A 25,519-nucleotide genomic window follows, 5' to 3' on the forward strand; every position below is an offset into this window, starting at 1 on the left:
CCTTAACACTCAAGAGTATTGGAAGTGGACCGTGGTATGTACTTTGTACACAAGTGCAGACTAGTGTGAGCCCTCTGCCGTCCTTTCGAAGCACTAAGACATGAACTGTCTCTGTCAGCTTTCTTTGTTTTCATTTGTTCAAGGAAGAGGTGACAGTCCAAGGTTCTGCCTGCATCTAGCTGTTGTCTGGGCAAGGTTTCTATTACTGCTCGGTCTGGAATGAGTCTCAATAACATAGACCATGCAGCCAGACCCAGCCCTCTCTAGGCCCAGCATCCCCTTCCCTTCTCCCAAATTGTTCATGGACTGTATAATTGAAGTTTTGGAGGTTGGGGAGAGTAGAGAAAGAAAATCTTATGTCCTGACAAAAGAAAAGAATATAGGCTAGCCATCGAAAAGCAAACACCAGCACACGGATAGATGTTCAGGCCTGTGAGGCTGAGATTTATTGAAAAGTTTAAATGTGAACCTTTACAATGTTACCAAGTCATATCGTCCTGCCTTCCTTAGGAGTCGACACAAAGCGATATCCCTGAATCTGTGGTGACTACGTCAGAAAACTTATCCACTGTCCAGCTGACGGCAGCCGTCGCCCACGAGCCCGGTGAACAGTCGAGGGCTTCCCCATATGCAGGCGCAGAGCAGGCTCACTAAAACATTGTGCACATAAACACTGATTCTCCAAGCGAAATTCCTGAGCCGAGCTCTGTCTGAAAACATCCGCTTCATCTCTGGGGAAAGGAACTGGGATGCTTGTCACCGGCAGCCAGCCCTGCTTCTCAGATCAGAGGCACTGTCGCTGTCACTACAGCCACATTCACTTGGGGCAAATTAGTGGTTTGTCCCTCCACAGAACGTTCTCCACAGAAAAGGGATCCGACTACACATGCGGAACCAACACAGTTTATCATGTCATTCTTCAAGATTCTTTTTTTTTATTTTTAAATCAGTGCAAACCGCTTTCAAGAGTCTGGGCTCTTTTTTCTTTTATTCTATTCATTTTTGTCTTGGCTTGGCCTGAAAAATCTAAATATTCACTAAATGCTTGCTACTGAGGTCTGATGAGATTGAAGAGAGAATGTTTACGCCTGGAGAAGCTGGGATAACACTGGATTTCACTAGGTAGCTACTGCATAAAGACATGAAAATGTTGTTCGGATAGGTAAACACAGGAACTCTCTAAGCCCTCTGAGGCTAACAGATGAGAACTGAGTACTTTAGGGTTTTTTTTTTCTTCTTCTCCTTTGTCTTTGGTTTTGTAGAGACAAAGTCTCACTCTCCAAATGAACCCTAAATGTAACAGCAGCCTCCCTGTCTCAATCTCTGGAGAACCTGGACTGCAGGTTTGTCAAGCTCAGAGCGAGGAGTTTCTCCTAGCATGTTCAAGTCACTGGCAGATTGATTTTTGCTCACAAACAACAGCTTGAAATGTCTTGTGCTCGTTCACTTGCATTGGGTGGGAACATAAAGGTAATTGAGCAGCTTTTCGATCACAGAGGGTTTGAGGCAATGGTTTGGTGAAGAAAGGGCTTGCTATTCAAGCATGAGAACCTGAGTTCCTGTCCCTAGAACCAGTGTAAAAATGCTGGCTGGGACATCACCCTCCGTAGACCTGGTGAGGGGGAAGGTAGAGACGGACAGATTCTGGAGGCTCCCTGGTCAGCCAGTCTAACTGGAATAGCAAGCTACTGACTGGTTCGTCGAGAGACCAGGTCTCAAAAAGTAAAGTGGAAAGTGTCTGAGGAAGATACCCTGATGTGAGCCCTTACCTCCACACAAGGAGGCTCTGGCCAGCACAGGGCACACACATAGGCATGTATATGCACAGCATGCAGACACCGAAAACGACCGTAAAAAGTAAACAAGAGGATTGCAATGGCTTCTTCACGTAACACCCATACTTTCTAAAAACTTCAAAGGCATCGCTGGTTGTGACTCTGGCTTGTCAGTCAGAATGAAGCAGAAGACAGCCAGCGTGCTTCTTACTGACCAGACCCATGTATGTCTTCAACATCATCGTTTTCTTGCACATAAAAAATACAAATGATCTAGACCAGGAAAACACAAGTATTTTGCAGGAATTAAGCAAACATCTGTCCTTTTTTCCCCTAGTGAAGGGGAAGCATCTCAAGTCTTGGCACTCACTGGTATTTCTTCATTAGACTGACTACTTCATTATACAGCCTCCAGGGGGCATCCAAACCCCAGATAAAATCCAGATGGTCCCACTCGGGAATGTTCTTGTGGTACACTAACGTGGGGATTTCAGTCAGTAAGATATTGATGTCACTGGTGTCTGCCAGCCAGTCCTTGCCCCCGCTCCATAAAGCAGTGGGTAGTTGCATGTCTTTTATGCTGTACAAGGGTGGATAACTCTACAAGAAAAAAAAATCACAGAAAGCTTCGCAATTATTCTTGCTATAATTTTTTAAACCATAATAAATGAAACCTCCATTGAAAAACGAATGTCTAGTAAGTCTGATTTGAAAGTAAAAAAAAAAGATTTTAATTAAAAAAAAAAAAACAACACATTTTAAGAACTGCTTCCAGGATGTTTTTCAGATAATCGTTATAAGAAGTGGAGTTGTGGAGATGTTCCCTTCTGCTGCACGGTAGGGACCACTTAATCCCCAAGGAGTATCACAGTTTTCCCTAGATGTGGAGTCAAGGCAGTAGATGCAACTGAACAGGGAGGCACTGTGGGCTCATCTCCTGGTGCCCTCTCCCTCTCAATGTAAGAGACGTCCCACAAATCCTCTCCGTGCCTCCATTTTCTGAACTTTAAGCCACAGACAAGGGCTACCTCAAGAATTAAGAAAAGCAGAGAGAAAGGTTCTCGGACTTTAGGAAACTCGGTGACCAAAAATGGAAATTTTATTTGCACAGAGAAGAAAAGGCTTAAAAGCCATGTGATAGGTCTGAGGTCTGGAGTCTAGCAAGCTGACAGCAGCCCAGTGGCTTTCCGGTCCTAAGGAGTTTGTTTATGACCCCATTGAATCACAAGGAACCCTTATTTACAGCCAAAAAGATGGAGACAGGAGACCTGGGCTGACAGATGTGGAAAGATCTGTGTGAACTGAGGGAAAACGTCATAACCAGGCAATTCTGCCAAGAACATTCTCCTGCCCAGAAGCTGAGCCCAACTGAGTTGTGGTGAGTTTTCAAAGCCCATTTTAATTAAAAGTCTTACCTGATTGTAATGAAAATAATTCTTGTCACTGCTTCCCCAGTCAAAAGCTTGAAGCTTATGGTATTTAACAACCTAAAAGATAGTAAAATTTGGGGTGAAAAAAACTCAGCAGACATTGACATTTATAAGATAATGTAAGAGCTTGCTAGAGTTAATTAGGGTCTCAGAGATGTTACTCCCCAATCTGGGTCTATTTGTCATTTCCAGATAATTATTTAAGATAAATTTAAAACTGGACTATGGCTTCCTTTACCACATGACTGAATTTCTGACTGAACGGTTGGGAAAGAAGTTAGGAGCAGAAGGGTTTCCCCTATGAGAAGACCTTTGTCTGTGTGGAGGTTTTCCGCTAAAATTTGCTTCTTGGGCATTTTTAAGGAGTTAGTGATTTCATGTGGAGATGGCCATGCACACTGACAGTTTGGACGGTGAACTGTAAAAGATGTATTGCCAAGTGACATGGTATCTATCATGGTTGGCACCCAGCGTGTTTGTTCTCTGATGTTCAAACAACAATGAAATTAGTGACGGGTATGCAGACTTTAGCTCACCACTTTCTCACACATCACATGGAGAAAGCACCAGGTGAGCAGGGAATAGCTTTGTGACTTAGCCTGCATCGGGGTGCTCAGCTATCTGCACTATTTTAAAGAGTTAATCAACAAAAAACAGCGCATTTCAAACAGCGGATGAAATCGGAATGATCTGAGTTAATTATTAATAAGCAGATCCTAGGAACACACCTCCAGAATTCAGATCCTGGATAGGTGCGTGGGATAGGGCCGGGAGCCTATTTTCATCTGTGTCCTCAGTGGCAATGGTTAGCAAGGTAAAGCCAGGTGAGGATGGGACTCTTCCAAGAGAAACAAGTACCCAGGCTCTAGGCAGGGCTGGAGGGAGGGCGTGTGGAGAGGCAAGAATAGATTTGGCTGGGGGACAAGAGAATAAACTTGTCAGATTCAGACTAAAGGATGCTACGATTGACAATTTGACCAAATTTGGAATTAACTAAGAGACATCTCTAGGCATGGCTATGTCTATGAGGATGTTTCCAGGCAGATATATCTGAGGAGGGAAGATCTAGCCTTCATGGGCATGTGTGGCATCTCATGGTCTAGGGTCCTGGACTGAATTTAAAAAAAAAAAAAAACAAACAAACCATGGAACATGAACTGAGTACCTGACCTCTGGTATCAAAGTCCAGCAGGAGAGCCCAGTGGGAGAGCAATAACCAGAAGACACTAGAAAATAGCTGTACAGAGTAACCCCTGTATAGACAGAGGGACATCACAGTGATCAGAAGGGCAAAAGGCACAGGACTGTCTCCACTTAGCTGTGGATTTGGAAATGCTGAGATCACAACTTGGCTATGCTATGGCCCTCAGCTGCAGTCTTTGACCAAGATCAGCTGATTAAAGAGGCCAGAATCAGAACAGACAGTTGGATTATAGCCAGTTCACCTACTCTCATCCAAATTCAGTGCTCATGGGGGGCCAGGGACACTGAGAATGAAATACGACCCTTCTGTGACGATGACATAGAGTGGGATCAGGGCAGCCACAGTCTCAACACAGCCAAGGGACCCTGAAAGGCCAGGCTGAGACATCTTAGGGAATGGGGCCTTTTTGAAGACATGTCCAAATAGAGGCAAACTATTCACACACCTTGGGGCAATTTTAGTATGAGGACTTGTGGAGAAAACAAGTGATCATAAACAGAAACACATTTGAGAGCAGCAGGGCCCTGAAAGAAGGACTCAGCAAACCGAGGCCCTAATGCATCATCTAAGTGGTGAATGTGAGCTGCAGTCAGGGCGCAGACAGCTTGCATTCTGGGGCCCCTGCTCTAAGCTGCAGCTCTGTCACCTGACGTTTAGCTTTCCTGACATAACAATAGTGTAAGAGGTAGCTCCTTAAGAGAAGCTTTCGAGAGCACAGCTCATATTAGCCAGTGTCTCTCACCTCACTTCTACAGATGAGGCTCCCACCCCTATCAGTTGACTTGCACACCTGACTAGAGGAAGAGGTGGGACTTGCACACCTGGCAGAGCTTTTAGAAATACAGATCCCCGTGGATGAAAAGGGCTGAACGACTGATCAATACGACATTCCCAAAAATAATAAATGCTGTGAAAAGCAGCCAAACACCAAACATATACATTATATCATATGTCTCTCCTCGCGCAAACTCGAGAAAAGGCCAAGTAAAATACAGTGACAGAGAGCGGATCGGCTGTTGTCATGGAAGGCATTAGGCAGGGACACGAGGGGACTTTTGGACCTGGCAAGGGTTTCCTATCATTCCTGAGACAATGGCATTCTAGGTTATGCCAAAAATGTATCGAGTGTACAACTTACCTCTCAATAAAAAGGCAAAAGCAAACACCCACAGTACAGATGCTCCTGTCCAAATGTATTAGAATCTCTGGGGACACCGAGTCTGCATTCATTCATTCATTCATTCATTCATTCATTCATTCATACATTCACTTACTATTGTGTGTACAAGATGAGGGAGTGTATGCACTTGTGAAGGCCAGAGGAGAACCGTGAGGTTGGTTCTTTCCTTCTACCTTTACGTGAGCTCTGGGGGCTGACTTCAAGTTGCCTGGCTTGCACAGCCAGCACTTTAGCTGCTGAGCCATCTGCTGACCACAGGCTTTATTTATCTTTTTAAATATCTTACCTATTGAAATGAGACAAATCTAGTGCACAATTTAAAAATTAGTGAGGAAAAAGGAAGAGGGCATAGGAGAGGGATATATAAATCTGAGATGAAAGTAAAGGAGAAGGAAGTCAGGGAGGGAAGAGAGAAGCAACTCAACCCTGATAAGTGTCCGGTGAACCCCTGCCTACCTCAGAGAGTATCATGGGAGACACCAAACGTGGCACCAAGCCAGTGACAAGCACTCGTAATTGTATGAAGAAACCAAATCTGGTCTATTGTTTTTGTCTGGGACAGGTGTGCAGCAGAGCGATGCTCGGAGGCTCCCTGGCTTGTCCAGCCCCAACTTTACCTAATACTAACTTTACCTGAGCCCAGCAGTACCCCAGTGTGCATACCTGAACCCAGCGGTACCCCAGTGTGCTTACCTGAGTCCAGTGGTACCCCAGTGTGCTTACCTGAGCCCAGCAGTACCCCAGTGTGCATACCTGAACCCAGCGGTACCCCAGTGTGCTTACCTGAGCCCAGTGGTACCCCAGTGTGCTTACCTGAACCCAGCGGTACCCCAGTGTGCTTACCTGAGCCCAGCGGTACCCCAGTGTGCTTACCTGAGCCCAGCGGTACCCCGGTGTGCTTACCTGGGTCCAGTGTACCATGTTTTGCACAGAGGTTCCCGCAGGACAGTGTGTTGTATACACATCCACTCTAGACTGAAAGATATGAGGAATGAGAGAATGAAAATAGTGTTAAGGTGATATTCGTAAGTACATTTTTCTCCTCAAAGGATGAAATAATAACATATAAACACAGTTTTTTTCCAGACTGTTAATCTCTCAGAGATCAGAGTATATCTGACTACGAATATATTCAATAAAAACATCCACATCTGCAGAGGACCTATGAAGGGAAGGCAACAGTGTATGTGCAATGGGGAACAGGCTGCAACCACAGGTCATTTCTTATCGTCTTCATGTTTCCCTAAATCGCCAAACTTTTAAATATCATGTCTCCCTTTAATATTAGGAAAAATAAAAATATTACTTTTTAAAAGTCTCTACCCCTTTCATTGCAGATTGTTTCGTGGAGGGAAGGATCTGACTCAGACTTGAACTCAAGGTTCTCCTGACTCAGCTCAGTGCTGGAGTTACAGAAATGCACCATGCCTGGCTTTACCTCTGAATTTTAAAACCTGTTTTCAGAATTTAAAATTCTAAGGCACAAATACATTTAGAAACACAAGCCAGAAATTGGTGCTTCATAACAAACATAAATACAGATGTATAGCCTCTCCAGATTCACATTTTTAAAAGAAACCTGTTGGGGTTTGGTCTGTTATGTCTTGTATGCTTAATGTCGGCCCCTAACACTTGGTTGCCCCAGAGACTAGAGAGCTATGTGACCTTGCCCCTAAGTTATTTCTGATTGGTGAATAAAGATGTAGCCAGCCAATAGCTGGGCAGAAGACACATAGGCTTAAAGTTCCCAGGCTTTTTGTAGGACAACCACGAGAGGGAGAAGAGGTGAAAAGAGGAGAAAGCCACTATAGGTTTGGTGAGTCATAAAATAATGGCCATGTGGGTTGGTTCATTGGAGTTCAGAGCAGCCCAGAGGAAACATGGCAAATTATATAATGGGATTATTGGCTGGGAAATAGACACAATAGCATAGAGGATAGATATCTGCCCAAATATTGTGCTGATTGAGGCTTGTAATAAATATAAAAGGTTGTGTGTGTGTCCTTTATATGGGAACTAGATGGTCAAAGGTGGGATAGAAACCCCAGATTGGGATTAAATATTTTCAACAAGAATTCTACTAGAATCAAGGCTATATAAGTAGAATGACTTGTGACAGATCCATTCACTGATTGTTTCTATGTAGGTTCTGAGGAGGAAGCTGAGAGGATTGAGCCCACAGGTAGCAGCGGGTGGGACCATTTGCTACAGCTGACGCTTGTGTTTCTCAAATGAAACTCTAATGTGTGGTGGGTCCAGGTCTGCATGCCTCCCACAATAAGCACACCCACCGATAACTACATACCATGTTTAAATTCTTCTCATTGAAGCCACATATCAGAAAGAAGATGTTGGCGCAAAGCTCCTTCATGATGACGTGCGTGCAAATGTGAGTGCTTAGCCATTTCACCATTGCACTCTGAGGAAGAAATTGCTTCTGCCCAAACAAGTCCTGAAAATACAAAGAAACCCAAGGATGGGTCAGCATTTCAACCTGATGCCCCAGCTTCACGTGCCTTCAGAAGGCTCCAGAACACGATGGCAATGCATCGACATTCAAAACAGGAAACCTATGAGATGCACTCAGTCAGATGTGCTTAGAGACAGGAGACAAGTCCCCACAATGAAAAGGCAGAGACAGAAAGCTAAGTAAGTTTATGGTTATTTTTTTTTTCGGAGCTGGGGACCGAACCCAGGGCCTTGCGTTTCCTAGGCAAGCGCTCTACCACTGAGCTAAATCCCCAGCCCAAGTTTATGGTTATAAAGGGAGACGACCACAACCATTTGTTGACAGTCCCTAAGAGGACTTCTGAGAAGATCCTGAGGCTCTAATTAAGTGTGTTTCCCTCTACTCTCGTATCTAAATCCAGCCCCCTACAGATGGGTTACTGCTTGTTTGTTTGTTTTTGTTTGTTTCAAAACAGGGTCCTGTTGTATAGCACTGGCTGGTCTCATAGTTGTTATGTAGCCCAGGCTGCCCTTAAACTCAGGGAAATCCTGCTGCCCCAGTTTTTCAGAGGCTGGGATTATAGCTGTGAGCCACCATGCATGATTATTGTTAATGTATCACAAAATATTTTATGGTGGAAAAACAGGTAAGATGTATCATCTGGATCCTTCCGTAACTGATCAGTTCAGTGGCGAGCACATTCATGCTTTCACCATTATCCCCACAATCCACCTTCAGAATCCTTGTGTCTGTGCCCATAAACAACTACTCTGAAGCCATTAGACAATTTATTACTCCTTACCTGTCCTGCCTCCAGCACCACACGTGGTTTTGTAAGTTTTACTAGCATAGACCCACAGTACCAGTTCGTGAATTATCTCTGGCAGCTTTTGCACGCAGGGATAGTCCAACTACAGAAACTGACTTGGCCCACAAGGCCAGATTCGCTTGCTCTCCAGTTCTTTGTAAAAGTAGTTTTCCAGTTCTCAGTGTACATTGTTCCTAACCAAAAGTCAACTGAATGTACCCACGAGTACAGCCGGAACTGTCACTACATTCTCAAGGTAGATCTTCATGTACTGCGGGACGGGAAACAGGTCTTCCTGATATGGAACTCGGATCTGTCTGTCCCTTTGCTGTCTTGCTCACACCCACCAACTCCAGGGCAAGCAAGAATAGAGAACTCAAGTATCTACAAAGGAAATGTTGTGGGTTGTGTTATGATCCCTTAAACGGCTGGCGTTAGAGTCTTAACTGTTTTTGAGAATGTCGTTATTTGGAGATTGGGTCTTTTCAGAGGTTTAAAGAGGAAAATTTTGACCACAGTGATATGTACACGGAGAAAACAGTGACTGGTGGTGAAGGCAGAAACTAGGATGATGCTTCTACAAGCCAAAGAGGCCAAAGGCATGCTGCATACTTGCCTATAGGCGCTGGCAAAGAGTACATGGAAGGTGTAAATGCAATTGGATGTAGCTGCACATGCAGTCTGCTTCTCCGCCTCTGAGTGGATGATTGGTGGACACCAATAACTGACAGAACTGAATGTCCCTGCTGAGCTCAGCACCACACGTAACCCACTACTTGTTCTATTGTTTGGGCTTATCGCCAATCCGCAGGACGGTGAAGCAGAGCTTCCCTTTTTCTCCCTTAAGAAAAAAGTCAGTTATCCGATCTGCAACGTAAGTATCACACCAGTTTAAATGGATAATACTGTATTCTAGTTTCTTCCAGAAAATTTTACCGATCCACCGACAGCCTGTGATCTCTGTCTGTCTTTGTTGGGATTCTTATTACTTGCGACAAAATACTTTCTGTCCTGGGGGAGAAAGGATTTATTTCAGCTTGTAGTTCCACATCACGGTACATTATCGAAGGAAGTCAGGACCGGAACTGACACTGAGCAGGAAACTGATGGCAGAAGTTGAGGTAGAAGCCATTACAGAGTGACGCTCCCTGGCTGGCTCCCTCCTGGCTTGCTCAGCTTGCTCTCTTATAGCAACCAGGACCACCTGCCCAGGGGTAGCACTGCTAGCAATGGGCTATGCTTTCCTGAATCAATCACTAATTGAGAAAATGCCTACAAAGTCTTGCCTACATGCCAACTGGGAAGAAGAATTTTCTCAGTTGAGGGTTTTCTAGCCCCAAGTGATGGTAACCTCTATCAAGGTGACATAAAAACTAGACAGCACACTGTTAAATCAATCTTCTGTTGGACCATGTATCAATACCTAAGATTAGGCATCCATTAGGTCTGAATGATCTCCTTCAGAAAAGCAATATAAGAAAAAGTTGGCTAAGAAGGATCAGGAAGTAAGTTTCACATGGAGAAAAGATCATGTGACATGGGAAGTTAGCCCTTCACTACTCCAGGCTTAGTGTCTACAAAGTGGTCATTAGATGGGTTGGTAAGTTAGGCTTTTGTATTTTTTTTTCAAAGGATTAGAGGGGAACACTTTACTGTCACAAAAGCAACATGTATTTTTCAAAGACACTAATTCAAATACGTTACAAATATTTATTCACTTTTATGTGTCTGTCTTTTGTTTTCCTTGTTTTGTTTTGTGATTTTTTTTTAAACTTTCCCAGTTTGTGCCATGAAACACTCTAGTCTGAAACCATGATTCCCAAATGCCAAGCCCACAGTCTCCAGCAGAAATCACAGAGAAGGTTTTATGAAAACACAGATCCCTGACTCCCCACTCCACAACTTACAAAATGTAATCTCAAAAGTGGGCTGGGAGGGGGTGTGTGGCATTTCTAGGTTTATAAAGTTAACTCATATTCTCTAAGGAACAGGCTAGATTTAGAAAATTCTTTCCTCCAGCAGAACCACGTTCTCCTGTATCTTCTCTAGAGATATTTCCCAGCCTGAATGTCCACCACAACAGTGCAACTAATTAATAGCAGGTCTTTAGAACCAAAAACTGTCTATGCAACATTTACCAAGAAAATCAGTCCACAGGCTAGCTCTCCCTGGGAGAAATAAGCAACTTGCAGAACAATCTGTGGAACTGGATACCATCCACACTGAAACAAAACAACACGTCTATCTTGGTGCATCTCTATGTGCATAAATTCCTATGTGGAGTGTGCAGGAAAAGACCTCCAAATTGAGTAGTTCTAGAGAAGGTATTATGGAGGTGACCTAGTAGTCAGGAAGTACTTGTAATTTCTGAAGTGTTCGTAATGCAAATCAGCACTATTAATTAACAAAGACAGTCAACGAAAAATTTTATCAGCATATTTGCCGGTGCAATGCGTTCCTACCACAAGAGTCTTGACTAAATTACCGTAGTTCTTAGTATAGTTTTTTTTTTTTTTTGTTTTTTTTTTTCCGGAGCTAGGGACCGAACCCAGGGCCTTGCGCTTCCTAGGCAAGCGCTCTACCACTGAGCTAAATCCCCAACCCACTGTAGTTCTTTATAACCCAAAACTCACCACGTAGCAGTTAAAAAGACAATAAAGTGTCACACTGTGATTCTTCTACCTCAGTAACTGTCCTTTTGAGATCAGAGAAAAGTACGTACTTGCCGTGAAAGACTTTAAAAACTGCTTGAGACAGGGAGCTTCGTTACACCTACCTTGAGGTAATGAGTCACTTACTATCACAGAGAAGCTCTAAGAACCAAGTCCTCAAGTGATTTTACCATTGTGCAATCGTCACGTAGTAACATCCTTACACAATCCTAGGTGGCCCAGGTCAATCGCTTGACAGAGCCTTATGACACAATCGAAAGACGCGGTGAGCATGAGACTCATGAGTCCCTTGTGGTGTCCTGCCACATGCTTTTACAATAAGCATTTTTGCAAGACCAAGGAGTGTATGCGATAAGAGGAAAGGATTTAAATGAGCCACTGGTAGGTATTACCAAGTCTGACATGATTCTGGCTTGCTTTTCTATTGCTGTTATGAAAAACACTAACCAAGAGCAAATTGGAAGAGAGAAGGCTGGATTTCATCATACATTGAGGGAAGTCAGAAAAGGAGCTTTGGGTGGGAACCATGAGATTCTCACCGATTCACACACAGGCTAATGCTTAGGCAGCTTTCTTAGACAACCCAGGGCCATCTGCACGGGGATGACACTGCCCAAAGTGGCCTGGGACCTCCTGTATCAATTAACTGTCAAGAAACAGGCCACGCGCCAATGTGATCTAGATCATTCCTCAATTAGGACTCTTCTCACATGACCCTAGGCTGTGTCCAGGTGGCAGTTACAGCCAACTATGACACAAATAATATGCAAAACTATATCCCTGACACTTTTATAGAACTCTTGTCACCATGAATTTTTGTATACTAGCATCACCACGAATTGTGAATTATATGTTAGACTATGATATCATTAATGGATAGGAATTTTTCAGCATCACTGTAATCTATTGGGACCACAATGCAATGCATGGTTTCTCAATGTCAAAAACCCATTACAGGGCTGGAGGCGTGGCTCAGCCATTAAAGGTTAGGCTCACAACCAAAATGAAAAAAAAAAAAAAATCATACACAGCGTGTGAGTGTAGATAATGCTGAATATGATTTCCATGCATTTGTATCTCTATAAAATACATAATAGAGGAATAATGAATTATCCTGTCTTAAAAACTTAAACTCCTTCTCACGAGTGCGGTTTCCTCCTTTGAATACAGCTTAGAGGTGCACAGTTTTAGGGCTAAGCACTAATATGCTTCAGGGCCATATTATAAAACATGCTCTATTAAGATAACGTCCTAGATGGTGTTCAGCATGGCTAGGGACAGGCACACAGGGATGGCACATTCCTGTCTCTGATCTCCTGTCCACTCCTGCACACCCACATGTCCTTGGGACGAAAGCAACTCTTTAAACACTTAAGGTACTTTTTCAAAGACATCCTGTACCCTCCTTGTACGGTGGGTAGGGAGCTGGACTAACATGTTAGCTATGAAAACATGCAGCTGAGTGTCGAGTTAATGAGATGGCTCCCTAGGGGCCTCTGCAGGAGGAGGGGTGAAGGGAACCATACCCAGTGCCTCAGTAAGAACAAACACAGAGGACGCTGCCGATTCTCCTCCAGGGACCAATTTTTCAGTAAAGAAGAGAGCATCTGAGGAGAAGCGAAGCGGGTGGGACCCAAGTACCTCAAGAAGCAGATCCGGCAACCGTCCCAATTTGACCATCGGGCCCGAAGCAAAATTGAGAGACAACACAGGAGCCAGGGCAAAAAACATTTTAACCTTCTTTGCCAGTTCAGGCATCTGTGAAAATGCTATAAAACCTGCAGGGCAAAAGAAGGAATTAGACAGATCTTCTAGTACTTCCCCAAAAAACAAAATAAAACAAACCCCCCCCAAAAAAACAAGAGAAAGGTCAGCCATTGTACCCTACAGAGGAAGCCCATAACTATAACTATACAAATAACACTTCCCTTGAACACTTGAGCAGAGTTCTTAAAACATTCTGGTTCAGAAACACTGAATTTAGTTCCGGATTTAAGCCTACACTATGCATGGAAGGAAGTCCAGGGTGACGGAACCAAAAAGTCTTCCCTGTTTCCATGGTAACGTGAACCTCTACAGCCCCACCCCACACTTCCACTCCTCCCCCTTTCCATCCCTAATTTGCAGACCATCGAAGCAGAACACCAGAGACTCACAAGCCACATTTACACTCCCCTTGCTCTAAGTATCTTTTACACTTCCCTTAGATCGTCCCGTGTTACTTGTCCCTAGAACACTTTAGAAACAACGGACTTCAACAGACAAGTCACCTCGCCATGAAAGAAGTATTGTTAATAACGAGCTAAGGAGCGTGCAGCTCTATCTTCTGGAAGGCAGGGCAATCTAAGAAGAGGTCAACGCTCCAGCTTCTCACTCTGCCAGTGTCCCTGCAGAATGCATTCCATGGAGAACACGTGCCACAAGCCGGAAGGTGTTAGTGAACACCAAACGACAGAATCTAAGAAATTACGGAATGTGTTTCCGTGTTCTCATTAGAGAAACTTACTTGTTAAAAATTTAGTACTGCTTTGCAGGTTTTAAACTTTGTAAAACTTTGCGCTTTTATTTATAATATAAAAAAATATCGAGCTGAGAAGGTAGCTCTCTCCACAAAGTGCTTGCCACACAAACAGAACCAGAGTTAAATCCTCAAAGCCCACGTCACAAAGCCACGTGTGGTGGTCGGCACTTACAGTTGTCAGCACTGGGATGGTACGATAGGTGACTCTTTGACTCAGTCAAGTCTATGTAGTGTGTAGACATTATCTCAAATGAGCAAGACAGACAAAGCCTGAGAAAGACAGCTAAGACCTGGCCTGCACAACATACTTGCAGCACACACACAAACATATACACACTTGGAAACATATTAGTTTTATAATACATGAACAAAACATGCAAATAGCTTCCCAAAACTATAAATTATAAGCTGCCATCCTTGTAGTCACTTATGTTTGACTTAATTTCTTTGATTATTAATACTTATTTTGGGTGGAGCTGCAGGTTAGAGCTTAGGATTCAAACATGCTAGGCAACCTCTCTACACTGAGCCCCAGAACCCCAGCCCAGGGCCGTTAACATTTAAAGTTTAGTTTATTATTGACTCTTCAAGGTTTCTGGCACTAGAAAACTTCCCATTTTTCTACCCTCTCAACATTCCTATGTTCCTCAAGCTGAAAACACATAACAGAACAGAGCCTACATCAATTCTTTCCATTTTAAGATATTTTAACAATTTATATTAAATTCTGAATTTCTAAAGATTATTACTCAAAATCCCTTGCCCTGTTCATGATGTCTACTTGGCATTAAAAAAACAAAGCTGTATTTGAGGTAACGTCATTTTTGTGTATGTCACTTCTAAGACACACCGCCTTTGACTTCTTCCTTGTGTACATACCTATGGTGCAGCCTTGAGAGTGGCCCACATAATACAGCTGTTCTTGGCCAGTTTTATTCAAAATGTAGTTAATTGAAGCAGGGAGGTCATATTTTGCCATCTCATCAAAACTATAATCCAAAAAAGCACAAAAGACTCTTTAATTGAAACAGCACACAAATATAGACTAGCACTCGGGCACTTAGCACGAAGTGTGTCAGCACACACTGAACGAGGCTGAGTCATCAATCCTATATGAGTCCAGAACACTAACCAAGGTCCAAGGAAGTCCCCGGCAGTCCCGCCCAGTCGTATGTCCCAAAGGTAAGGCCTCTAAGGTTTTACCTTACAAGGCAGCTTGATTCGCTGCACACACGGCCTGCAGATGGGATTATGACACCTATCTTTGTGCATTCCTGGCTCTGTCCGTGCTGGCATGGAACTGGAGACATTTATTCTCGGCTTACTATGTTAAGATGCCACACTTGATTAACTGAATTTGCCGCTGTGCATTTGAGTATTCGCTGTTATAAGCGGTGTCACCATAAACATGTCCTAATAACTGCTTTTTGGTAAAAGTTCTTGCTCCTGTGATTCAAGACCAGGGTAGCTCTAGTTTTATCAAAGGGGAGCAAACTTTAATCGTCTACAGGGCCAGCCTTCTATAATACCTGGCACAGCAGGATGTAGTCTTTTAATCAGGTGGGTGTGTACTGAGTATGTGCATGCGTGCGTACTAGCATTCCTTCTAAGCTAGGTTCCACCCAAGTTACCTGGCAAAAACCAGGTAGGCCTGGCTTGCTATAAAAGGTGCTATTTGGCCCCTCCTCATTCTATCTGCCCCTTCTCTGACTTTCTTCTCTCCCTGACTTCTTTCTCCCTCTCTCCCTATCCCCCTCTTTCTCCACATGTCCCTGGCCAGCCTCCTCTCCTCCTTGCCCCTCCCCTCCCTCTCTGTCTGTCTCTGTCTCTCTGTCTGTCTCTCTGTCTGTCTGTCTCTCTCTCTCTCTCTCTCTCTCTCTCTCTCTCTCTCTTCCCCCTTTCCCCCTCTGTCCTCTGTCTCTACTCCCTTGTCAACTCCCCTTCCCATACCCTAAATAAACTCTATTCTATACTAGACCCATACTCCTAAGACTGGTTCCTTAGGGGGAGGCAATGCCTCAGCACGGGCCCTCAGAGGCACCCCTACCACCTCATCATACTGTGCTTTATCAAGCATATCCTGGTCTTTTTATAAAGCACAATGGTTTGTATGTATGTATATGAGTGTGTGTGTGTGTGTGTGTGTGTGTGTGTGTGTGTGTGTGTGTGTATGTGTGATAGAAAGAGTTGAGGGAAGTGACAATCTCAGTGTTAGAAAGCACTTAGAATACCCCAGGCTTTGTGGAGGGCTTCTTCCTTGAATCTTGTACTTTAGGTCCTGGTGACTTTATAAGCTAGGACTTCATTATCCCCAATTTATAGATGAGGAAACAAACACCGTTTATACACTGTGTTGAGTATCACACAACAATTCATTGGTGGAGCCAGGAGACAGAGAGAGTGAGAGAGAGGGAGAGAGGAGGGAGGGAGGGAGGGAGGGAGGGAGGGAGGGAGAGAGGGAGGGAGGGAGAGAGAGAGAGAGAGAGAGAGAGAGAGAGAGAGAGAGAGAACAAACACTGGGGAGATGAGGCAAGCCTACACTGCAGGCCAGGAATATTAATACCTTAAGAATTCCTAACTGAATCTATTCACTTATATAATCACTTATTTAAATCTACCTTCATGATTGTTTTTAAATCCCTGACAAGCTTCACAACTTTTCAAAAGGTATCAGCTCCCTTTTTACACAACTTCAGGGTTCCTCTTGAACCTGCCTAAATTTCCACCTGCCTGTCTTAAGGCCTTAAGATAAAGACACAAGTTATAATCAACTGTGATATACCTGAAGGCCCAGTATTCATCCTGAGAAACTGACAGAGTCTTGTGCTTCCGAGACCAGGTGTTTCCTCTGCTGTTTCCCATCCACACATCAAAGCCAGCATCTGCCAGGATGAAGCCCAGGCTGTTGTTGTCAATGTTTGTGACCCAGTTACTAGAATCTGCCAGGAAGCCATGCTGAAGATACACAACTGGTTTGGGACCTGGAAAACATTGATGTTTAAAAGTGGTTAGCTCCAACCTTCTCAGCAAGTGATGCTTTGCTAAACAGCCAACTATTAAGAGGATCAAAGCCATTATGAGCAGCAAAAGCAAATTAACATATGGAGTCAGCACTGTTTGCCTGTAAAAGCTGACGGCTGTGTCTTCTTCAAACAGTGTTAACAAGGAAGGAGCAAAACTTCACTTTTTTCTTCTGTTTTGCATGCCTGGGTACAAAACATTGACTTAAGAAGATAATAGATTTGGTGGAACTTTGAAAGTATGTATATAATTTGATCACAATCATTTCAAACAAGATAAACTGAAAGGACACAACAGCAAGATGGCTCTTTGCACCTGCAACAATGGCTGATCCCTATACAGAGATAACATCAACTGCTGGCCACAGTGCAGGGAGTAGGACTTCATCTCCACAGATGGCCAAAACACGCATGAATACTTAACACAGTTTTGCTCATCATTTCGAACATATAAGCAGAACTAAGTATAGACACTGGGTGATAACGACTTATAAATGTGTACAACTGAAGAGTTCATAAAATATAAGGCTAAGCATGTACAGGAACAGAAGACACACACACACTTATTGGATTTATTCATAACTGCCAAGACTTGGAAATCTTGGTTACTTAACCCTGCATCTGCTCAAATTTTTTTTCTTTTCTTTTTTTTTTTTTTTCCGGAGCTGGGGATCGGACCCAGGGCCTTGCGCTTGCTAGGCAAGCACTCTACCACTGAGCTAAATCCCCAACCCCTCAATTTTTGATGTTACTCTAAATCTGTTGTAAAAAGCAAAGTCCAATACAAAAAATCAGTAGCACTCCTATATACAAATGATAAACAGGCTGAGAAAGAAATTAGGGAAACAACAACCTTCACACCAGCCACAAACAATATGAAATCCCTCCGTGTGAGTCTAAGCAAGCAAGTGAAAGACCTGTATGACAAGCACTTCTGATCTCTGAGAAAAATGTTGTAGAAGATCTCAGAAGATGGAAAGATTTCCCATGCTCATGGATTAGTAGGATTAACACAGTAAAAATAGCCATCCTACCTAAAGCAATCAACAGATTCAACACAATTCCTATCAACATTCCAGCACAATTCTTTACAGACCTTGAAAGAATAATACTTAGCTTGATATGGGGGAAAAAGCATAGTTAAAGCAATCCCATACTATAAAAGAACTTATGGAGGTATCATCATCCATGATTTCAAGCTATACTCCATAGAAAGAGTAATAAAAAAAATCATATAGTACTGGCATAAAAACAGACAGGTTGATGAATGGAATGAAATCAAAGACCTGGAAGTAAACTCACACACCTATGGACACTTGATTTTTGACAAAGAAGCCAAAACTATATAATAGAGAAAAGAAAGCATCTTCAAGAAATAGTGCTGAGGGGCTGGGGATTTAGCTCAGTGGTAGAGCGCTTGCCTAGGGAGCGCAAGGCCCTGGGTTCGGTCCCCAGCTCCGGAAAAAAAAAAAAAAAAGAAATAGTGCTGGTCTGCCTGCATGTAGAAGAATACAAATAGACCCATATCTATCACTCCACACAAAACTCAAGTCCAAGTAGATCAAAGACAACAACAACAACAATAACAAAACAAACAAACAAAACAGAAACACTAAACATTACAGAAGAGAAAGTGTGGAATAGCCTTGAACACACGGGCAAAAAAGACAACTTTCTGAACAGAACACCAATAGTTCAGGTACTAAGATCGACAATTAATAAAAGGAACCTCATGGAACTGAAAAGCTTCTAAAAGGCAAAGGACACCGTCAACAAGACAAAATGGCAGCCTAAAGAATGGGAAAATATCTTCACCTACCTCACATCAAACAGAGGGCTGATTTCCAAATTCATAAAGAATTCAAGAAACTAGACTTCCAGAAACCAAATAATCCAACTAAAAGATAGTGTACAGAGCTAAAGAGATTTCTCAACAGAGGAATCTCTAATGGCTAAGAAGCACTTAAAGTTATGTTCAACATTCTTAGTCATCAGGGAAATACAAATCAAAACAACTCTGAGATTCCAACTTACACCCAGAGTGGTAAAGATTAAAAACTCAAGCAACAGCTCATGCTGACGAGGATATGGAACAAAGGGAACAGTCCTCCATGGCTGGTGGCAATGCAAAGTTGTACAACCACTTTGGAAATCAATTTGGCTGTTTCTCAGAGAACTGGAACTAGATCTACCTCAAAACCCAGCTGTACCACTCCTGGGCATATACCCAGAAAGACTTGTTCAACCATGTTCATAGCAGCTTTATTCATAATAGTCCCAAACAGGAAACAACCTAGAAATGTGTGCATTTACATAATGGACTATTACTTAGCCATTAAAATAATGACACCATGAAATTTGCAGGCAAATGGATGGAATTAGAAAAGATCATCCTGAGGGAGGTAGCCCAGACCCAGAAAGACATGCATGGTATATACTCACTTATAAGTGAATATTTGTCATAAAGTACAGGATAACCATGCTACAAACCACAAATCTAAAGAAGCTAAGTAACAAGGGAGTCCAAAAGGAGACACTTGAATCTCACTGAGAAAGGGGAATAGATTATACACCATTGGGGATAGCTAGAGGGAAGAGACTGGGGGTAGGAGGAGTGGGGATGGGAACAGGAGGGAGGGGCATGGAGGGAGAGAGTACGGGGTGAGACAACTTGATTGTGGTAGGGGCATCTCTGGGATAAGCTAGGACAGTGGAAAGTCCCAGGCATCTATGTGGGTGATCCAAGCTAAGACTCCCAGAAATGGAGGCTATGAAGCCTGACATGGCCATATCCTGTAACCAGGCAAGACTTCCAATGGTGGGATTGAGACACCAGCCCAGCCTTAGACACACAACTTGTTCTGCATACAAGATACGTAGGGGTAAAAAATGGAGCAGAGCTTGAGGGAAGGACAACTAATGGCTGGCCCAGTTTGAGACCCAGGCCATGAGAGGGATTCCACCTGAGACACTATTAGATACATGAATCCATAGCCAAACATTGAGCAGAGCTTGGGGAATCCTGTGGAAGAAGGGGAGGAGCCAAGGAAGGGTTGAAGGAGCCAGAGGGGTCAAGGGCACACGAAAACCTACAGAATCAACTAACCTGGGGGCTCCCAGAGACTGAACCACCAACCAGACAGCATGCATGGGACTGACCTAGGCACTCTGCACATGTATAACAGTTGTGCAGCTAGCTAGATCTTCATACAAGACTGAAAATGGGAACAGGGCTGTCTCTGACAACATTGCCTGCCTTTGGATCCCTGGGCTGCCTTGCCTAACCTCAATAGAAGATACACCTAGTCTTACTTGATATGCCAAGGCTGGTTGATATCCATGGGAAGCCTCTCTTCTGAGGAGAGGGGGAGGAGAGGTATGTGGAGGGAGGGAAGGGGAAGGGAGAGGGAAGGACGGAGAAGAGAGGAGGGAGGGAAAGCTATGAATAGGATGTAAAGTAAATAAATAACTTAATAAAAAATTAACAGTTATAGAATAGTCTTACTGAAGATGACGAGTTTCAGATGGAAATTTGAAAGGGAACTCAGGAACTGTGGGGTGGGGAAGGGTAAGTATGACAAACATATTTTGTGCTCATATATTAAATCTCAAAATCTATTAAAAAGTGTTAAGTAGAAAAAACACACATGAACTCTAAATGTATATATGAATTTATCTTCTAATCACCACCTCTTCGTGAGGCAGTTAAACTGAAAAAAAAATAACAAAAAGAAAAAAAAACAAGAAAAAAAACACAGAGACTTGGATGTACAATCCACCCCACCCCCAAGAAAAAACATCCTGCCCTCCAAAGGCCTTGACGGGGTCAAGACCATGCAGCCATTCATCAACCAAACCCTCATTCAGCACTGACTATGTGACAGGTCCTTCTTGGTACTAGAGATAGAGCAAGGAACAAAAGCAAAAGAAAATACAACCTTGGGGAAAGATGAAGAAGAAAGTGGGTCAACCCCAGGTCCATTGTATGTGCTTCTTTGCTTTCTAGAAGTACTGTTTGTTTGTTTGTTTGTTTGTTTGTTTGTTTGTTTTTTCCACATGGAAAGGTTTAATGAAAGAAGAAGAGGAGAGGAGAGGAAAGGAGGCCGGCCATGGGCACGTAGGGGGAAGAGGACGATGGGGAGAGAAGGGATAGGGAAGAGCAGACAAGAGCAAAGAGAGCAAGTATTTTAAGGCTGCATCAGTAAGACTTTCCGTGCCTGGAAAGTTCTACCTTCAGTGTACTGTGTCAGGTATGCCACCTCTGCCTTCAGTGAAGGTTTTAGTTCATCTTGAGAAACAGGAAAAATAAGCACTAAAAGTTTTAAATTATAAACTCAGTATGACAATAATTACTAAAATTCCTGCCTCTGGGAGCTAATGCAAATACATCATCAATGACAACAACAGAAATAAACAGAAACAAAAAGCCTGAAGTATCATTTTTCTAGCCATGGACAGGCAAAATAACTACCCTGGTCACCTACAGAGCAGCCTCATGGCTGGTCACTGTGATGCTGCCTGCCCAGTGAGGTGAATCTCAGCTGAAGGTAGGCCGAACAATGGCTCATAAGAGGAAGGCAACTATGTGGGTGGGGAATTCCTCCTACCCCCTGAGACACGAGTCTGCATGGGAAGCTACTTCACTCCAAAAACCATGAGGAACCAGCTGAGGTCTAGGGAAGTAATCAAACCAAGGGGCAAGCAGGAAGGAGGCCAAAGTTGAGCGTTGTCAACATGACACAGAACTCAGTTTTCACTAGTAATGAAGTCTCAAAGGATTTGATTCAACTTCATAATGGGTGGCCAGGGCAGTGATCTTAGACTACAGTTCCTTGGGTAGGTTAAGACACTAGCATAGTGGATCTACCTCGGGAGTTGGCTTGAAAAGGCAGACTTCTTTGCCTGACCCAGGAATTGTAAGGTCCTCCTCAACCGGACACCTTAAGCTCCTTGCTAGTTTGGGAAGAGCCTGCATCTCCCACAAAAGGATTTGTATCCTGCAACAGCAGATTCTAAACAAAAAGGTAAGTGGGACCTTGTATGTAGTATATATCCATTCCCATGGAACCACACTAGGTAGTGCAAAGCCAGAGCTGCCCCTCAGCTTATTATCTCCATGAAATGGGTCACATAATCCACCAATTCACAGGAACTCATCAACCAGAAAAGTGGGACATCTGCTCTGAACAAACTCAATGTCCAATCATTATTGTACCAAATCTGATTAGGCTTTGGCCTAAGCGCTTCCTGAATGAACTCTAACTACATAATAACCCAGGCCAGCTTCTAGAGTTTGCATAGTTTGGCACTAGTGTTAATATTGTTCAAAACAGTTATGTCCCAGGTTTCAAGTCATGTATGGCTTAAACTTTCATATCCATGTTAAGGATGAGGTGATTGAATAAAAACAAGAAACTTAAAGAGAGAGAGAGAGAGAGAGAGAGAGAGAGAGAGAGAGAGAGTGAGAGTGAGTCCCAGTATGGTGGAGAAGAAAGTTTATTGTAGATAAAAGGGAGAGCACACCCAGAGGCAGAGACATCTGGGAGAGGCCAGAGTGGACATGACCTGGTGAGGAGAGGCAGGAGGAGAAATGAGAGACCCAGACCAAGTAGGCAGGAAGGTAAAGGGTAGACCAAAAGGGACCAGGTAATCAAAATGGCTGGATTATATAGGGAAGGGCAGCTAGGGAAAAAACAGCCCAACCCCTGGGCTGGAGAGGTTTAGGGGAGGGTATGGGGAATATAGCCACACTCAGTAACAGTTAGGGATTGAGGACACAGGGAGAACCTGGCAGCCAGGTCCCCTTTGGTATGTTAAATATGCACCTCAGGCATATCTGTCCTGCATTTGAGACCTAACGGTGACCTACCTGTCCTGCATTACCTAACGGTGACCTACCTGTAGAGAAAGCAACTGGTCACAGACCACTCAGCCAACTCTGAGACTCAAGTCTACCTCATTTCAAAGGCCTTGGTTTTCACCAGTGACCTAAGCAATTATTCAAACCCAAAGTAGGGAAGAGGCATGCACACAAATAATATGTCTGTTTCCAGCCAGTTCCCAGCAAGCCAAGCACCCTACGTCCAAACTAGCTGTGCACTGAAATAACACAGAATGGTTGTGAAATAGACATGTTAATGGTTCTGGCCTTGACCCGGAGAATGAGGAACTCCATACACAGAGACTGGCCTGGAAGATCTTGTTTATGAAGCTCCCTTGGCCAGTCCAAATCAGCCCATCAGAAGAATGTTCAAACCTACTTAAAGGGAGTTACAGCCAGCTATTGACCCTTCGAGCTGGGTCAGGGGAGAATGAGTTGACTAAAATGCCCTGGAAGAAGCCACAAGACACACTTATGTCCCCAACAAGCATCCAAGGGGGATCCTAAGGGTCTCCTCCTCAAGAATTATCGAGTGGATTGGAGGTTGGTAGCCCGCCATTAGGTTTCAGTTATTCAAAATGATGGCCTCTGTTGAATTTTTATAGTCTAATTCTAGCTCTAATATTTGGCCTTAAAAATTAGTTCAAATTCTATTGATTTCAGTCCCACTCTGTTGTATTAAAAAAAAACAAAACAAAACAAAACAAAAAAAAAAAAACAAGTACCCTGAAAATGGCTATTACAAATAATCAGACTTCAAACTTCCAAACTCAAGACTCAGAAGTTGGAGACTGGGGAGCCTGGATCCCCTGAGAACTATTTGTCTTCATCACCCCATGTCAGTAGGTCAAAGGGTAAAAAGGGCATGCCAAAGGGAGAGGTGAGGTGCAGCCTAACTGGAGGAAGAAACAAAATGGAGGGGCTTAGGTTCAAAGTATAAATCCCGGGAGACTAAACAAGAGAATCCAATATGGAAGTTACCAGATAGTTTTCTGACTGTATCAGGGACAACAGTACAAACCCAAGGGCTAACCAAAAGGGCTAAATGACTGGAAACTCAAACATGAGGTATAGAAGCCTTGTCTTTATGTCACCCCAGCCATTTGTCATAGGAAAACTACTTAACCCCCATAACCTCGGTATCTCATTTGGCCAACAGGCTAATCAGAGTCCTAATGATTCATCTGACGATTCATGCTTGGGGGACACTTAGCTTGTCCACAGAAAACAATCAGAAAGTCATGCGGTGTTTGCCAAAGTCCAGGCCATGACATTCCCACTTCAAAGTCTGCCTGTAGGAAAGGGGGATGACCTGCACTGCAGGAGCGAGCACATGACCATGCATCACCAGGTCCCATCAGTAGCACAGCACTGCCCTCCACACCCCTGGTGACTGTCACTGTAGCGGCTGAAGTTGAATCTGGCACGAGGTACACACAGGGTAAGGTACCTCACTATGCAGGGTAAGGCACCTCAAGGGCCTTACAGCAAGGATGGGGTAGGTGTTATTCTTCTCTTGTATAAGATGAAGAAACAAACCCAGAGAGGTTAAGTAAACTGCCACCATCCCACTCAAGCCTGAGGCTAGTGCTTTTGGTACGGTCACACTAGTTGGTGGCACCTAGCTATACCCTCCACAGTAAGACCACAGATTTTGCCCCTGGCTGTCTCTGATACTGGAAGATAGGGAAGCTCTGACCCGAATGTGACTTAGAATGGAATGAGGGACATTTTGGAATCTCAATGCTTTACTCAGTCCTAGGAGGGCAACAAACGACTTGGGGATAGGCCAAGTCCTTGGGGTGCAGCGTTTTCAAAGCAAATGAGTCAGCAACATAATCAACCTCAAAAAGACTTTGGCCTCCACAGGGATCCAGCCTCCCTTGGTCCTGTGGGGAAGGCATGAATTACACTTGTTATCAACTATCTGAGTTACTGTTGACTTGACTACTGTGAACCAAACACACAGAGAGTTCAGAAAACATACCCCCAGGCACCTGATGTGTTCTAAGTGCAGCGGTCCTTAGGATGGAGACACACACATTCCTTAATGTTCTGTCCTGGCTGCACTTTTCAACCCAATCCACAGCAGCAGACATTTGTACTTGTGCCTATTGGAGAGTGTGCTTGCAATTTTCCATTTAAAATACAGTGTGTGTGTGTGTGTGTGTGTGTGTGTGTGTGTGTGTGTGTAGATCCTCGTGTATGCCAGGAGAGACAGTAGATGTTTTCCTAAACACAAGGCACTTAGCAGTAGCTAGCCAAGAAGGAGGGAGTGGGTGTGAGGAAAGGGAAGGGGCGGGTGGAGCAGTGTAGGCTCTGATGTTATACTTCTCCTTTGTTCCAACCTCACCCAGAGTTGGACAAACAGACCATACAGCTAGCTCGACTTAGGCTGCTGAGTTTAAAAGACTGAAATGCAATCTCCTGCCCAATGCACCAGGAGAAGCCCAGAAAGCCCCAGCACGTGCTCAGCCCAGTCTACATGGGCTCAGTGCCTCTGGTACAGAGACTTACAATCAGATTACATACCCCTACTAAAGCTCCATCTTGTGAATGAATAAATAAAGCCAGAAACT

At 43.7% G+C, this 25,519-nt stretch overlaps 1 protein-coding gene across 4 annotated transcripts in view; it reads right to left on the reverse strand.

Annotated features, from left to right (window-relative positions):
- Nucleotides 1-419: 419 nt before the first annotated feature.
- Nucleotides 420-25,519, reverse strand: part of Lipa (lipase A, lysosomal acid type) — a 121,325-nt gene continuing 96,225 nt past the window's right edge. For all 4 annotated transcript variants that reach the window (XM_087625213.1, XM_087625176.1, NM_001439918.1 and 1 more), the window contains 7 exons: nt 16,822-17,020; nt 14,919-15,028; nt 13,160-13,296; nt 7,895-8,041; nt 6,493-6,564; nt 3,191-3,262; nt 420-2,375 (listed from right to left, as the gene is read on the reverse strand). In XM_087625213.1, coding sequence (XP_087481339.1) covers nt 2,142-2,375; nt 3,191-3,262; nt 6,493-6,564; nt 7,895-8,041; nt 13,160-13,296; nt 14,919-15,028; nt 16,822-17,020 — 971 coding nt within the window. In that variant the 3' untranslated portion in view covers nt 420-2,141. The remainder of the gene's footprint in view (nt 2,376-3,190; nt 3,263-6,492; nt 6,565-7,894; nt 8,042-13,159; nt 13,297-14,918; nt 15,029-16,821; nt 17,021-25,519) is intronic.

This window comes from Rattus norvegicus, chromosome 1 (genome assembly GCF_021556685.1).
Source record: "Rattus norvegicus strain SHRSP/BbbUtx chromosome 1, alternate assembly SHRSP_T2T, whole genome shotgun sequence".
Taxonomy (NCBI): domain Eukaryota; kingdom Metazoa; phylum Chordata; class Mammalia; order Rodentia; family Muridae; genus Rattus; species Rattus norvegicus.